This window comes from Caretta caretta, chromosome 9, assembly GCF_965140235.1.
Source record: "Caretta caretta isolate rCarCar2 chromosome 9, rCarCar1.hap1, whole genome shotgun sequence".
In the NCBI taxonomy this organism is placed as follows: Eukaryota; Metazoa; Chordata; order Testudines; family Cheloniidae; genus Caretta; species Caretta caretta.
Window position 1 is genome coordinate 33,897,377 of NC_134214.1, and position 13,934 is coordinate 33,911,310.

At 41.2% G+C, this 13,934-nt stretch overlaps 1 protein-coding gene across 3 annotated transcripts in view; it reads left to right on the forward strand.

Annotated features, from left to right (window-relative positions):
- PID1 (phosphotyrosine interaction domain containing 1) overlaps positions 1–13,934 on the forward strand; it is a 157,527-nt gene that overhangs the window by 12,343 nt on the left and 131,250 nt on the right. The window contains exon 2 of one of the 3 annotated variants that reach the window (XM_048865160.2): positions 5,101–5,151. The exons of the other annotated variants lie outside the window; for them this stretch is intronic. Coding sequence (XP_048721117.1) covers positions 5,101–5,151 — 51 coding nt within the window. The remainder of the gene's footprint in view (positions 1–5,100; positions 5,152–13,934) is intronic. 3 annotated transcript variants of the gene reach the window in all.

Genomic DNA, 13,934 nt, shown 5'->3' on the forward strand with positions numbered 1-13,934 from the left:
TAGTTTATGAAACTGACAATCTCTCTGATGACAAAAATCAATGGTTTCCTTGAACGAAGGCAGTCAAGGGACTGAAGAATGCAGAGTCTAAATAGCTTACTATCTTATCTGTGTGGGTTTTATTCTTCTGCTGTCTGATGGCAAACGGCACTGGGATCAATGGTACTGTCTCTAATCCTTGGCCGAGAGCACTGTAGATTTCCTTTGAAATAGGATTCAGTGTATGATTTGACAGGACTTGAACTGGGATACATCATAGAATTCCATGGGCCAGGCTCAAATTCTCCTCTCACTTACACTAATCCAACCCCAGTGACTTAATTGGGATGCGTCTGTATAAGTGAGATGAGAATTTGGACCACAGATGTTAAACGTGGGTAATTGAAAAGTCCTTTCAGCAATATATTATACTTGTTTTTTTCACAGCCATTTGATATTGTGTAATAAAGCTAATTTACACATATAGTAACAGTTGAAAACATTACAACTAATGGCAATGATAGTCTTTTGGGCCGCTACTGTGTACTTTATAAAAAAAACCATAATGGAATCTTTGTTACTTTAAAAATTATCATATCAATTCACTGATGACAGAACTGCTGAAATGTTGTTCTCAGAAAAGAAATTGAATACAGGTTTTGACCTGTTAGTAATTTAAGTTTTGGTGACTAAGCTACTTCTGTGAGATTGGCATAGTAGCATTGAAAGTTTGAAATTGACAGCATCCTTGTGTTTGAATCATAGAATCTCAGGATTCGAAGGGACCTCAGGAGGTCATCTAGTCCAACCCCCTCCTCAAAGCAGGACCAATCCCCAATTTTTGCCCCAGACCCCTAAATGGCCCCCTCAAAGATTGAACTCACAACCCTGGGTTTAGCAGGCCAATGCTCAAACCACTGAGCTATCCCTCTACCATACCTGTGCGTCCCCCCACCATCACCTTCAATTGAAGTTGTGACTGCATTATGTCAAACAAGTTTCAAATCCTAATTCATGGAAAAGTATTTTGTCCAATGGTATTTGATGAGACTTGCCAAGAACACTGAGAATGGAGGCTATTTTTGTGAAGGAAAGCTGAGTGTCCTGAAGTTCAGGCTTGTGACCACTTTCTTCAGGCCTCCAACTCAGACCTCCAGGGGACCCGTCTCCTGACTTGGGTATCTCTGAGTCTGAAGGGGGTGGCTGAGCTTTACATTAGGGGCCAGATTTTCAGAAGAGCTCAGGGCTAGATTTTCAAATGCTCAGCACCCAGCATACAGAGAGCTTTTTTAGAAAGTCCGGCCACTTATTTGCTGCCTGTATGAGGGATGCACTGTTTTCAGAATGTGGCCCTGAATATGGGTGCGGAGCTCTTTTGGAAATTCTGGTCTGATCCAGAGCCTACTGAAGCCAGTGGAAAGATTCCCAATGGCTTCAGTGGGCTTTGGATCAGGTCCACATTTTCCTCCCCTTTGCCAGTCCTATAGCGAAGTGCAGAAAGGAAGTACAGCATGAGGCTGTACTAGCTTCAGAGAAAAGACCCTCCATGAGGCAGAGTCTCTTCACCTAGAAGGTTTCCCGGGTCAGCTGCTGATATGGATCCATGGGAGAGCAGCAAGGGGCAGTCTGGCAATACGGACTGCCCCAAAGTTCCCATGCAGGTGGTGATGGCTTCTAATGAATCCTCAAGGTCTCATCAAATATCATTGGACAAAATGCTTTCACATGAAGCTTCGGGGCTAAATACGCTGTGTGTGTGTGTGTGTGTGTGTGTGTGTGTGAGAGAGAGAGAGAGGTTGGGTGTGGGGAGAGGTTTGGCATTTCCCTTCAGGGACAATTGGTGGAGCAGGAACTCCATGAGGAGTTTCCACATCCTCCTGTGGGTTTTTTGTAGGTGGAGACAAGCTTTCCTACGGTCAGGATTAGTGTGAGCCTTTAAACTGATTACGCTGATACTGATCTGCGGTTGAAATTCATATAGTTGCTGGGAAAAAATCAAAAAGTTCAGTGCAGCAAAGCCTTCACTAGATGTTTATTTCAGCTATCCAAGTCTCATGAATATGCTAAACTTTGTTTAAAATGTTATGCTGAGAGGTCTTCTCCTGAGATTTCTAGTATTTCCTTTCAGTGGAGACAGAAGTATTCTAAGAACAGCCTTGTCATGGGTATGTTGGTACTTCTCATCCCAGCTTGGCCCAGGAAAATGCAGAGACAAGCAGCAACTGAAAATAATTAGAAAAAAATAAGTTTGGTTCAGGTTAGGCTCGAGTCTGTTTTTACTGTAACAAAACACTTTGCCCACCATGAGTTCTTACCATCTGGGATCTATTATTGGGGGGAGGGATAGCTCAGTGGTTTGAGCTTTGGCCAGCTAAACCCAGGGTTGTGAGTTCAATCCCTGAGGGGGCCATTTAGGGATCTGGGGCAAAAATTGAGGATTGGTCCTGCTTTGAGCAGGGGGTTGGACTATATGACCTCCTGAGGTCCCTTCCAACCCTGAGATTCTATGTTTTCTATTTTGCCAGAAAAATATTTTTCAGGAATTATGCAAAATGCCACACTTAGCTATCCAAGCTGGTGCCTGAATCCTATTGAAGGGACTACCTATGCACTACTGTATTTGTTGTAAGCTCCAGAGGTGACCAAGCATTTTTATCTTTTCAGAAAACTGTCAGTTGTATCTTCACATGAACAGGAAAAACCTAGTACCAAACAAAGAGACAAGATAAAGGATGAATATGGTAATAAAACTTTGCACTGATACATTACCTTCCAACTGGGGTTTTCAAAATGTTTTATGAACACGAGTGAATTTACTTCATAGAGGTGTTAGTGAGGGCAGGTAGTGAAGCGTTATTCCTATTTCACAGATAGGGAAATTGAGTCACAGCGAAATTAAGGCCCTGATCTTGACAACTTCTGAACATCCACCTCACGCATTGTCTCCAAAGCACTTTTTAGGAATGACCCCTAAAGGCCAGGTTCATGTAAGAATTTTGTGGGACTAGAACCTGCAGCTCCTCTCTGTAGTCCTGACCTTAATCATTTCACCCTTTTTGCTCCCTGCTGTACACTGCGTCTTTAAAGATAAATCAAATGTTATATGTATTTGCATCCAGTATAAATGACGATATTAATATTGCCCTACAGGTTGCATGTGTATAGTTTGCTCAATATATCTGACGTACTATTCCAAGAAAGTCTCTCTTTCATATTTTACTTCAAATTTTTAGCCAGGATGGGCAAGGATGGTGTCCCTAGCCTTTGTTTGCCAGAAACTGGGAATGGGCGATGGGATGGATCACTGGATGATTACCTGTTCTGTTCATTCCCTCTGGGGCACCTGGCATTGGCCACTGTTGGAAGACAGAGTACTGGGCTAGAAGGATCTTTGGTCTGACTCAGTATGGTCATTCTTATCTACTACAAGATCCAATCCTGGTATTCTCAGAAGATTTCTAGCGCTTCCTGGCTTATCACTAGTGACCCAAACAAACGTAAAATTTCCTTGTCTTTAAGTCTTATACTGTGCCTGTGTAAAATTTGTATATATAATTTATCACTATATTACTCTAGTATTATGCCATGGAACTCCGTTGACTTCCTTGTATACAACTAGAATAAGGCAGAGGTGCATCAGGCCTGTAAGTATAATATATAAACATAGTGAGAGATTTCTGTTTGTAACGTTTTCTGCTTTCGTGCCATATTTAGTGGCATTTGAACAATTTTTGTAGTGGGGGCACTGAAAGCCATTAAACAAAACTGTAAACCCTGTAATGATGGAAACCACTTCAAGCTGGGGGGTGCTGCTGCACCTCCAGCACCCCTGATCGTACTGCCCACAGTTAATATTGCTTTCTGTGCTGTCCATACTAGCACCACTGCATGATGTTAAATCAACATTCATGTCTTTTTTTTTAATGCTACCTCCTGCTCTATGAGAATTTTTAGGGAGATAATTATGAATATCAATAAATGTGATTAAAACAATGTAGCAGCCTGAGTCTCTTTCAGTGTTTTTAAGGGAATCTGTACAATCCAAATGTTAACAGGCTTCATTTTCACAGCTGTACTTAGTAGTTTGGATTAGAATCAGAAGAAATGAGATTTTGAAAATGTGACTTTTAAGTCTGCTCTGTAATTAGACTGCAAGGGACTATGGAGCTTGATGCTATTTGTTTGAATAAATCTTTGATAATAAAGATAAGCTTCACTGCATTCCACTGAAATGGTCTGCCAGAGTGGTGTGAAATGTAGCTAAACAGTGATGGAGAGCTGATTTTTTTGGTAGATAATCAAAAAGCTACCCAGCAGTGATCCCCATGATGATGCACACGCTTTCTGACCTGCCTTTGCACTTGTTCTCAAGTCAGAGTATCTGACAGAGATAAAAGGCTTGTTGATTCCTTGTTGGAGGGTGTGTGTGTGTGTGTGTGTGGGGAGGGGGCGGGGGCTTTGACTGACCCATCTCAGGTCCTCTGGTTGGTCTGCTGGAGGACACTTGCTTAAGACCCTGGCTCCCACAACAATGGCACATCAAAGCCACTAGTGGAACTATTTGAAGGTCAGGTGAGATCAGAGGATTCTAGCCTTTTTTTCTCCCCCCCCTCCCATCAGAGATTGCCTTTCTTTTACCTGCCCAATCCTTTAGAGTCACTGGGGTCTTCTCATGGTGCTTTGGCTTTTTAAGGAGTAAACATGCTTCCTTCACCACTGGTGTGGGCTCCACAAAGTGTGAGCCTCTACCATTTCTTGTCAGGTAAGAGAAGCTGGAAACAGAGGAGGGAGCTCTGTTCTGTAGGGACAGAGCATCTTGCGGGGAGAATGCTTACAATACTTTCTCTAAATCTGAATGCTGTGGGGGCAGTCCTTCAGTGGGTTGTGACCAGAGTAGGGCAACTGGGAGCTGGGGGGAAGAAGAAGAAAAAAAAAAGAGAAACTAGCAGTGCCACATTTTTTTGTATTGGTATAAAAAGCTTGTTACCAAGGCCACAATCCTGCTGTGCTTTCTGCATGGGTTCCTGGGTCATGCCCACACGGGATTCATTCCAGAATTAGATCCTGAAATGTAATAATAATAATTAAAAATTGCAAGTTTAACACCCATGTGTTTTCCAGTTTCAGGGTTTGGAATTCACCTCCTTCATTTGTAAGATTGTGCATGGAAAGGTGAGTAGGTGGAAAGTGAAGAGGGATGTGGAGATCTTCCACTGCTCCCTCAAATGAAAATGACATTAATGCCCAGCACATTTGTTTATATTCCACTTTTCATTTTGTTCTGGTATTTCTTGGAAAATACCAATCTGGACTCATAGAAAGCAGGCCCTGGGTAGCTTTGGCCATGGGTTTGTGCCAAATATCAGGTTTGTGATTATAGTACCTGACTTCTCTTTGCAGAGATTACCTTCCAGTGAAAGAATGCCTTTAGTAAATCAGTGTAACTGTGGCCACTGGAATACATTATGTAAACTTGTTGAAAACCTTTGATAAATTGCCTTTCTTAAAAATGTGGTTCTGATTATGGAGGAGGCGGAGCTCCTAGTTCTTTTTCATGTTTTATTGATGGAACATTAGGTGCAGAGTTCCAAAGGATGGATTTTATTTTCTTTAAAACCAGACAGTTCTCTTTGATAAATGTATGTTGAACTACTCAGCTCACACACATTTAGGAGTTTAGTCTTATCTCGGTGCATGGGGATATGTCTTTGAATCTTATTAACTTTTATTGTACAATAGTGAGATGACAGTGTTCAGCTTCACCTATTTTTAAGGAATGGCTAGAAAGTATTTATTGTATTTTCATTTTGATCTTATGTTTAATGTTTTATAATTAAAGAACCCTGAAGCTTAGTCTTAGTGCAAAAACACATGACATTTCTAAAGGGCAAGCTATTATTTTTTACTCCCTGTCATAAATATAAAGGGAAGGGTAACCACCTTTCTGTCCACAGTGCTATAAAATCCCTCCTGGCCAGAGGCAAAGCCCTTTCACCTGTAAAGGGTTAAGAAGCTAAGATAACCTCACTGGCACCTGACCAAAATGACCAATGAGGAGACAAGATACTTTCAAAGCTGGAGGGGGGTGGGGATCAAAGGTCTGTCTGTCTGTCTGTCTGTGTGATGCTTTTGCTGGGAACAGATCAGGAATTCAGCTCAGAACTCCCGTAAAAAGTTAGTAAGTAATCTAGCTAGAAATGCGTTAATTTCCTTTTGTTAAATGGCTGGTAAAATAGGTTGTGTTGAATGGAATGTATTTTCCAGTTTTTGTGTCTTTTTGTAACTTAAGGTTTTGCCTAGAGGGATTCTCTATGTTTTGAATCTGATTACCCTGTAAGGTATTTACCATCCCGATTTTACAGAGGTGATTCTTTTACTTTTTCTTTTATTAAAATTCTTCTTTTAAGAACCTGATTGCTTTTTCATTGTTCTTAAGATCCAAGGGTTTGGGTCTGAGTTCACCTATGCAAATTGGTGAGGATTTTTATCAAGCCTTCCCCAGGAAAGGGGGTGTAGGGCTTGGGGGGGATATTTTGGGGAAAGACGTCTCCAAGTGGACTCTTTCCCTGTTCTTTGTTTAACACTCTTGGTGGTGGCAAGATAGCATTCAAGGACAAGGCAAAGTTTGTACCTTGAGGAAGTTTTTAACCAAAGCTGGTAAGAATAAGCTTAGGGGGTCTTTCATGTAGGTCTTCACATCTGTACCCTAGAGTTCAGAGTGGGGAAGGAACCTTGACACTCTCAGAATACAAAGGAAGTGAATATCATACATTTAAAAGGTTGCTTGAATAAAGATAGCTCACATTGGCAGGTTTGTATCAGCAATGAGAAAATCCTAGCATTCAGTTCTGTCTTTGTTTTTTGAAGTTTTGTGGTCACATGGTCCTCCTGTCCTTGGAGTCTTCTACTGTAGTCATTTCTGTTGTGAAAACTGAGCAACGTGGCATCCTGTTGTGTCAGTCTTGTGAATGCTTTGGTTGTCCAGGTCTGTAAGGACCTCATGAACTGGGCCCTAAATGAATGGGGCCCTAAATGAATGGGGAAACTGCCTTGCACAATCCAGGGCAATGAAACCCTGAAATTTCAGGCCAGTGAAGATGTTAATTAAAGCAGTGATTCTCAGTCAGGGGTACACGTACCCCTGGGGGTGTGCCAATGTCTTCCAGGGGATACATCAACTCATCTAGATATTTGCCTGGCTACATAAAAAAGCATTAGTGAAGTCAGTACAAACTAAAAAATCATACAGGCAATGACTTGTTTATGCTGCTCTATATACTATACACTGAAATGTAAGTACAATATATTCCAATTGATTTATTTTATAATTACATAGTAAAAATGAAAAAGGAAGCAATTTTTCAATAATAGCATGCTGTGATACTTTTGTAACTAAATAGTTTTAAAGTGAGGTGAAACTTGGGGGTATGCAAGACAAATCAGACTCCTGAAAGGGGTACAGTAGTCTGGAAAGGTTGAGAGCCACTGCATTAAAGCTTTGATTAATTTATATTGAAATGTTCACTTCCTAAATTACTTGACCGAGCCCATCTAATGCTTGGAATAGTGGTGAGTTTCTAGATGGCTCATACATGGAATCTGATCTTTTAATGTTTTGGGAGATGGTTTGCATAGATGGCACTAGTCCATTGATTGCTGAAAGATGTTTGTCTGGAGAGAGAGTGTGACACTCTGTATCTCGGGGGAACACCCTGCACCCCCATGTTCATCCTTATAATATGATTGTGTGGTATCCAGTGCAAAGTTTGTCATGTTGGGTGTCTTTGGAAGGCTCATGACTCTCTGAGCATTGTTGTTATTGTAATGTTATAGGTTGTAATTTCATGTATATAATTATGAGGCTGAAAATGTGTCCTCATGGCTTAAAACAAGCACAGGCAAAAATCTGTAGGAGCAGAGGGGCAGTTCATACTGCAGAGGGCACTATGGGACAAACCCAGCCCAGCCTCACAGGAACAAAGGACGCTGGCCTAGGCAGCAACAAAGGATCTGTTGGACTTTCGAGTGAGTTACCCCCCTTGCCTTGGTCAGTCAGGGACTATGATGAGGTAATGCTCACCTGACCTTGAAGGGGGGTTGGCAAAGCCAAGAGGGAAGAAAGAACATGATAAAAGGGAGAGATGTTTGCCATGCTCCTCCTCCTCTCTTCCACCGCCATCTACAGACATCACCACCAAGCAACTGAAGTGCTGATCAAAGGGGAGAACCTGGCTGAAGGGCAACCAGCCAACCTGTGGTGAGAAGCATCTAAGTTTGTAAAGGCACTGAAAGTGTTAAGATCAGCTTAGAATGCATTTTGTTCTTATTTCAATTTACCAAATCCAACTTGTTCTGTTTTGACTTATAATCAATTAAAACGTATCTTTTGTAGTTAATAAATTTGTTTATTCTACCTGAAGCAGTTCATTTGGTTTGAAGCGTGTCAGAGACTCCCCTTTGGATAACAGGCCTGGTGCATATCAATTTATTTGTTAAATTGAAGAACTCATATAAGCTTGCAGTGTCCAGCGGGCATAACTGGACACTGCAAGACAGAGGTTCCGAGGGTTTTGTCTGGGACCGGAGGCATTGGCTAGTGTCATTCGGTTGCACAATCCAAGCAGCTTACATGCCAGAGGCTATGCATGAACAGCTCAGGAGTGGGGGTTCTCACAATAGAGCAGGGTAAAGCTGGCTCCCAGAGTCAAGGATTGGAGTGACTTAGCAGATCACCGGTCCAAATAACACCAAGGGAACGTCACAGAGAGAAACTACGTCTTTAGGTTTTTTCTCATGATTGGGCTATCACTCTCTGATTGCCTGATCCTGCAGACTTGGCCCAGGTTGGAAACCAGCAGTGGGAAAACACAGTAATTTTTGTGGGTTAGTTAGAGAAGAATCTGCATATAAGCTGGGACTAGGTCCCCGTTCAGGGAGAGGAATGGATCAGGAATTGTGGGGTGGTTCATGAGGAAGAGTGTGTAGTGGGAGTGTTTTGTGGATAACTGAACTGTACTATGTGTGCTAAGGTAACCTAAACTCTGTTTTTAGAAACTTTACTTTGGAGCAGCTCAGTGCCAATTAGTTATGAGAAACAAGTAAATATTTTAAATGTTCTTCAGAGGGGACTTACCAGGATGTCTTATCAACTGTAATATTTGTATTTTTTCTTATCAAAAGAAATGCTGACCCCATTGTACTGTAGTGTAAAAACACCAACTATACAATAGTCAATGTTGTACATGGAAATGTCTGTAACTTGTTTGCTCTGAAGTTTACTACATTTATTCTGAAAGTAACAGGCTGACCTTTTGTTTCTGTTATGGTTTGAGGCTTTTTTTTATGTGTATGTGAAGCTTTCCAAGATAAATTAAATGAATGCGGTTTGGCATTTCAATAGCCACTGTTGTATGAAGCTAGAGAGTTTCAGAAGTAATAATGTCTGAGTTAAAACTCTATCAACTGAGTTATGGATGTGGTTGTGTTCACTTGAGGATAAAGTATCAGGGGTAGCCGTGTTAGTCTGTATCCACAAAAACAACAAGGAGTCCGGTGGCACCTTAAAGGCCAAAAGATTTATTTGGGCATAAGCTTTCGTGGGTAAAAAACCCACTTCTTCAGATGCATGGAGTGAAAATTACAGATACAGGCATAAATGTATATTGGCACATGAAGAGAAGGGAGTTACCTTACAAGTGGAGAACCAATGTTGAAGGCCAATTCAGTCAGGGTGGATGTGGTCCACTCCCAATAATTGATAAGGAGGTGTCAATACCAAGAGAGGGAAAATTGCTTTTGTAGTAAGCCAGCCACTCACAGTCCCTATTCAAGTTTGCAAATTAATTGTAGCTCTGCAGTTTCTCTTTGAAGTCTGTTTTTGAAGGTTTTTTTTTTTTGATGAAGAGTGGCTACTTTTAAATCTGTGATTGAGTGTCCAGGGAGATTGAAGTGTTCTCCTACTGGCTTTTGTATGTTACCATTCCTGATGCCTGATTTGTGTCCATTTATCCTTTTATGTTGAGACTGTCTGGTTTGTCCAATATACATAGCAGAGTGGCATTGCTGATACATGATGGTATATGTCACATTAGTAGATGTGCAGGTGAATAAGCCACTGATGGTGTGGCTGGTGTGGTTGGGTCCTAGGATGATGTCGCTAGAGTAGATATGGGGACAGAGAAGGCAACAGGGTTTGTTACAGGGATTGGTTCCTGGGTTAGTGTTTCTATGGTGTGGTGTGTAGTTGCTGGTGAGTATTTGCTTCAGGTTGGGGGGCTGTCTGTAAGCAAGGATTGGCCTGCCTCTCATGGCCTGTGAGAGTGGGGGATCGTTTTCCAGAATAGGTTGTAGATCGTTGATGATGCGCTGGAGAGGTTGCAGTTGGGGGCTGTGCATGATGGCCAGTGGTGTTCTGTTATTTTCCTTGTTTGGCCTGAGGATAAACTTTTCCTTATCTGTGTGCATGTAACTCCTTTTGGGCCATATTCTGATCTTGGTTACATTGGTGTAAGTCCACATTGGTTCACTGAAGTCCATAGAGTTACTCTAGGTTTATACTGGTCTAACTGAGAGGAAGAACTTGGCCCCTGGAATTGCCTACATGTATTTGAGGGAGGAATCTTTCTCAATCCCACAAAAGGTAGCGAGAGTTGTACGTGTGTTGCTGCAGGCAGGATTCAGCCTGTGGTCCCAATCTTGCGAAGGGCTCTACCAGTCTTTATGGACCTTGGTGTGGTGCCCTGGATGGTCTATCTTATGGAACCATTTTATCTCAGAAACATTTTCTCTGTAGTGTTTTGCATGCAAGTTTATCTACATGTTGTTATGCGGATGGATTAACAAGCAAGATTGAGCAAGTTTAACTGCTCACTTCCCTGATTTTTAAAGCGCTTGATATTTAAAGCAACCTTAACTGAACGTTAACATTTTTTTTGAGATAAGTAGCTCTTAGGTTTATGACAGAGTGATGTATGAGACTTTAGTAAATAGAAGTCCACTTGCTTCAGAGGAGGTAACCACTTAAGAAATACTTATGGGAATGTTGATAAGCTCTGTTGCCACATGAAGTCTTCTCTGTCAGGGTGAAAAGTAGGCATAAATATGTAGTGGAAGAGGCTGGTTGGGGGCTCTTCAGCCACTCCACCTCTGCCACACAGTTGTCAGTGGAAAAAACAGTTTCAGGGCCTATAGAAGAGTACTAACTTAAAGATGTGGTGCCAATGACTTCACGGCAATGCAGAATATGGCTCACCCATACAGCTAGTTCTGTTTGTTAATTTGTGTTTCTTTCGATATAAATGTCAAAAGAACACCCAAACTAAGCTTTGAGCACCTTGTTGTAAGTTCAGTTATCATCAGCCACCCAGCAGCATAAGTGGTGGTGGTGGTGGAATGAACTCCATCCACCAGCCTGGCAGTAAAGCTGGTCTAAATCTTTTATTCAAAATACTATTTTTTATACTAAGAATGGGTTTTTGTCCAAATGCAAACTTCTGTGGGAAATGTCCATGTCTGATTTAAGTTTTTTAGGGTTTTGTCAAAAAATTGAAAAATATGTTGTACAAAACCAAAAACTTTTTTGTTTGGCAACTGAAAGGAGAAATTTTGGTCAAAAGTTTTCGGTTGCCAAAAACAGAACATTTTTTGGTTTTCTGGTTTTTGATGAAAACTTTTGAAGGAAAGATGTAGCAAACCATTTCTTTTGCACCTCACTCCCCTATGGACCCAGTGTGTGCACGTGAGGAGCCACTGCTGAGACATGGCCCAGCTCATGTTTCGCCCCCTGCACCAGCCAGGTAGCTTTGGCGGTGGTCGCGGTGCCAGCTGTTTACAATAGCTTTTTAATAACTATTAAATTTTACAGTGGGCAGGCTTGGAAATAACCATTTTGTGGTTTGTTCCTCACCTGTCAAATAAAAAATCACGAGCCGCCACTGGATCAAGTTGCCAGTGGTGGCTCTAATGCTACTTACACCTGAGGTGATTCTCCTTTGGCACACATGGCAAAGGTGTGTTTTGGGAGCTACGGGTCCTGAGTTGTCCATGGGGCTACATGTGTGGTTTAGCTGGCAAGGTAATGTGCATGTGGATTTGTTACATCCCCCTTCTAGGGTAACTGTCCTTTTTGGGGTCTGTTACGCTGTTGTTCTATATTATAGTGCTGACCAAGCAGGGGTGAATCTGCAGAAAGTGCTTCCCTTGGAAATTACACTGACAATTTGAAAATTATATTGGGATTTTCTGTAAAGAAAAAAGTCCTTTGTCATAAATTCAGGAAACGTTAGTGAACAGAGAAATTATGGAGACACATAAAGCAATACTTTTGTAGTTTAGATATGAAAGCCAGTTCAACGGTGAAACTGAATGGGTTAAAATAACACATACATTGAAGAGTTTCGAGCAAACGGGAAACATGAAGGATCCTAAAGAAAAACTTTCAATCAGAAATGAGATAAACAAACTTTTGGCACTAAATGATATTTAAGCTTCGTGCATGTTACAAGGGCCAAGGAGAGTTCAGATTGCAAAACATGAAATCAGCCAGTTAGCTCATAATGTAAACTTACTGAAAAACTTCAGATTCAAAATACTCTGCCTGTTCTTCATTGACATAGAGCCATTGAGCTTCTGCGGTTTGTTAGCCCATTGGTTCGTTATCCTGCAGACAGTATTATTAACTGATATACGGAAACTGCCTCTACAGTGCAGTTATAATCACTAACACCTTTAATTAACCGATTCATTTGAAACTTAAACTCTCTGATATCCAAGGGCATGTCACAAGCTGCTACCTTGTTTAATTTATTAAGTCATATCCAGAGCATAGACTAGGTACTTATTATGATGCATTTAAATAGAATCATACAGTCAAGAAATGAAAATTGCCATGAAATGTCTGTTGCTTCTGTGCTAAGGGGACAATTGTTCTTTAGCATGAAAGCTCAGCAGAGTTTTCTCCCAGCATGCTCCGTTTCCTTTATGAAAGTCATAATATATACCATATGTGTAAGTAGAGGAGTGAAATAAAACTTAATAGAGCACCTGAATGAAATAACAAATAAAAAATCTGCTTTATGAAAAGTTAAGACCCAGTCTTTGCAGCGTTAACATAATATGGTGCACTTACTGTCCGTATAGCAAAATAATCTTCTGAATGCAAAATTTGAGAAGAATTTGTTAAAGGTGGTGATATAGAGCAGTTACCATATCACAGTTAACAATACTGTATACAATCATTTTCAGCAACAGCCACAGTCACCCTTGAATTCCTAGAAGGAGGTGTTGATGGGCAACAGTGTAATTTCATTAAACAGGTATTTTCATTAGGGACATTCCAGATAAAGAAGCTGCATGGCTAGATTCCCACTGCCTGCTTTATCAGGACAAGCCAGATTAGTTGCACAAGTACTGTAAGTAACCAGGGGGAGGGGGAAGATTCTTAAAAGACTCGAGGACCATATTCTGTAGGGGTAAATTAACCTAGAGGCATACAGGAGATATATGCAGCCAGGCTATTACATGTGCATAAAGGAACTGCTTTGGGACAGATAGGCAACAGTTATAAGAATGGCAAACCAATGTTTTCTCTTAATCAAGAATTTATGCAGAGTCAGTACTACCAGGATGACACTATGGGCTTGATTCTCAACTGACTTGCACTTTATGTGGCTATCTATCCTTGTGGAAAGTGTGTGCAAAAGCTTGAAAATCAAAGTGGTGTCCCTCAGTTTGCACAATATATGGCCTCAGTTATCACAGTCTCTGAGCGCCCACAGTTTTTAATGTATTTATCCTCACAATGCTCCTATGAGGTAGGGAAGTACTGAGGTACAGAGAGACTAAAGTCACATAGGAAGTCTGTGGTAGACCAGATAATCGAAAGCAGATCTCTCAAGTTCCAAATTGGTGCCCTGACCATGGGACTATCCTTCCTGTCATGGCTATATAAAATACAG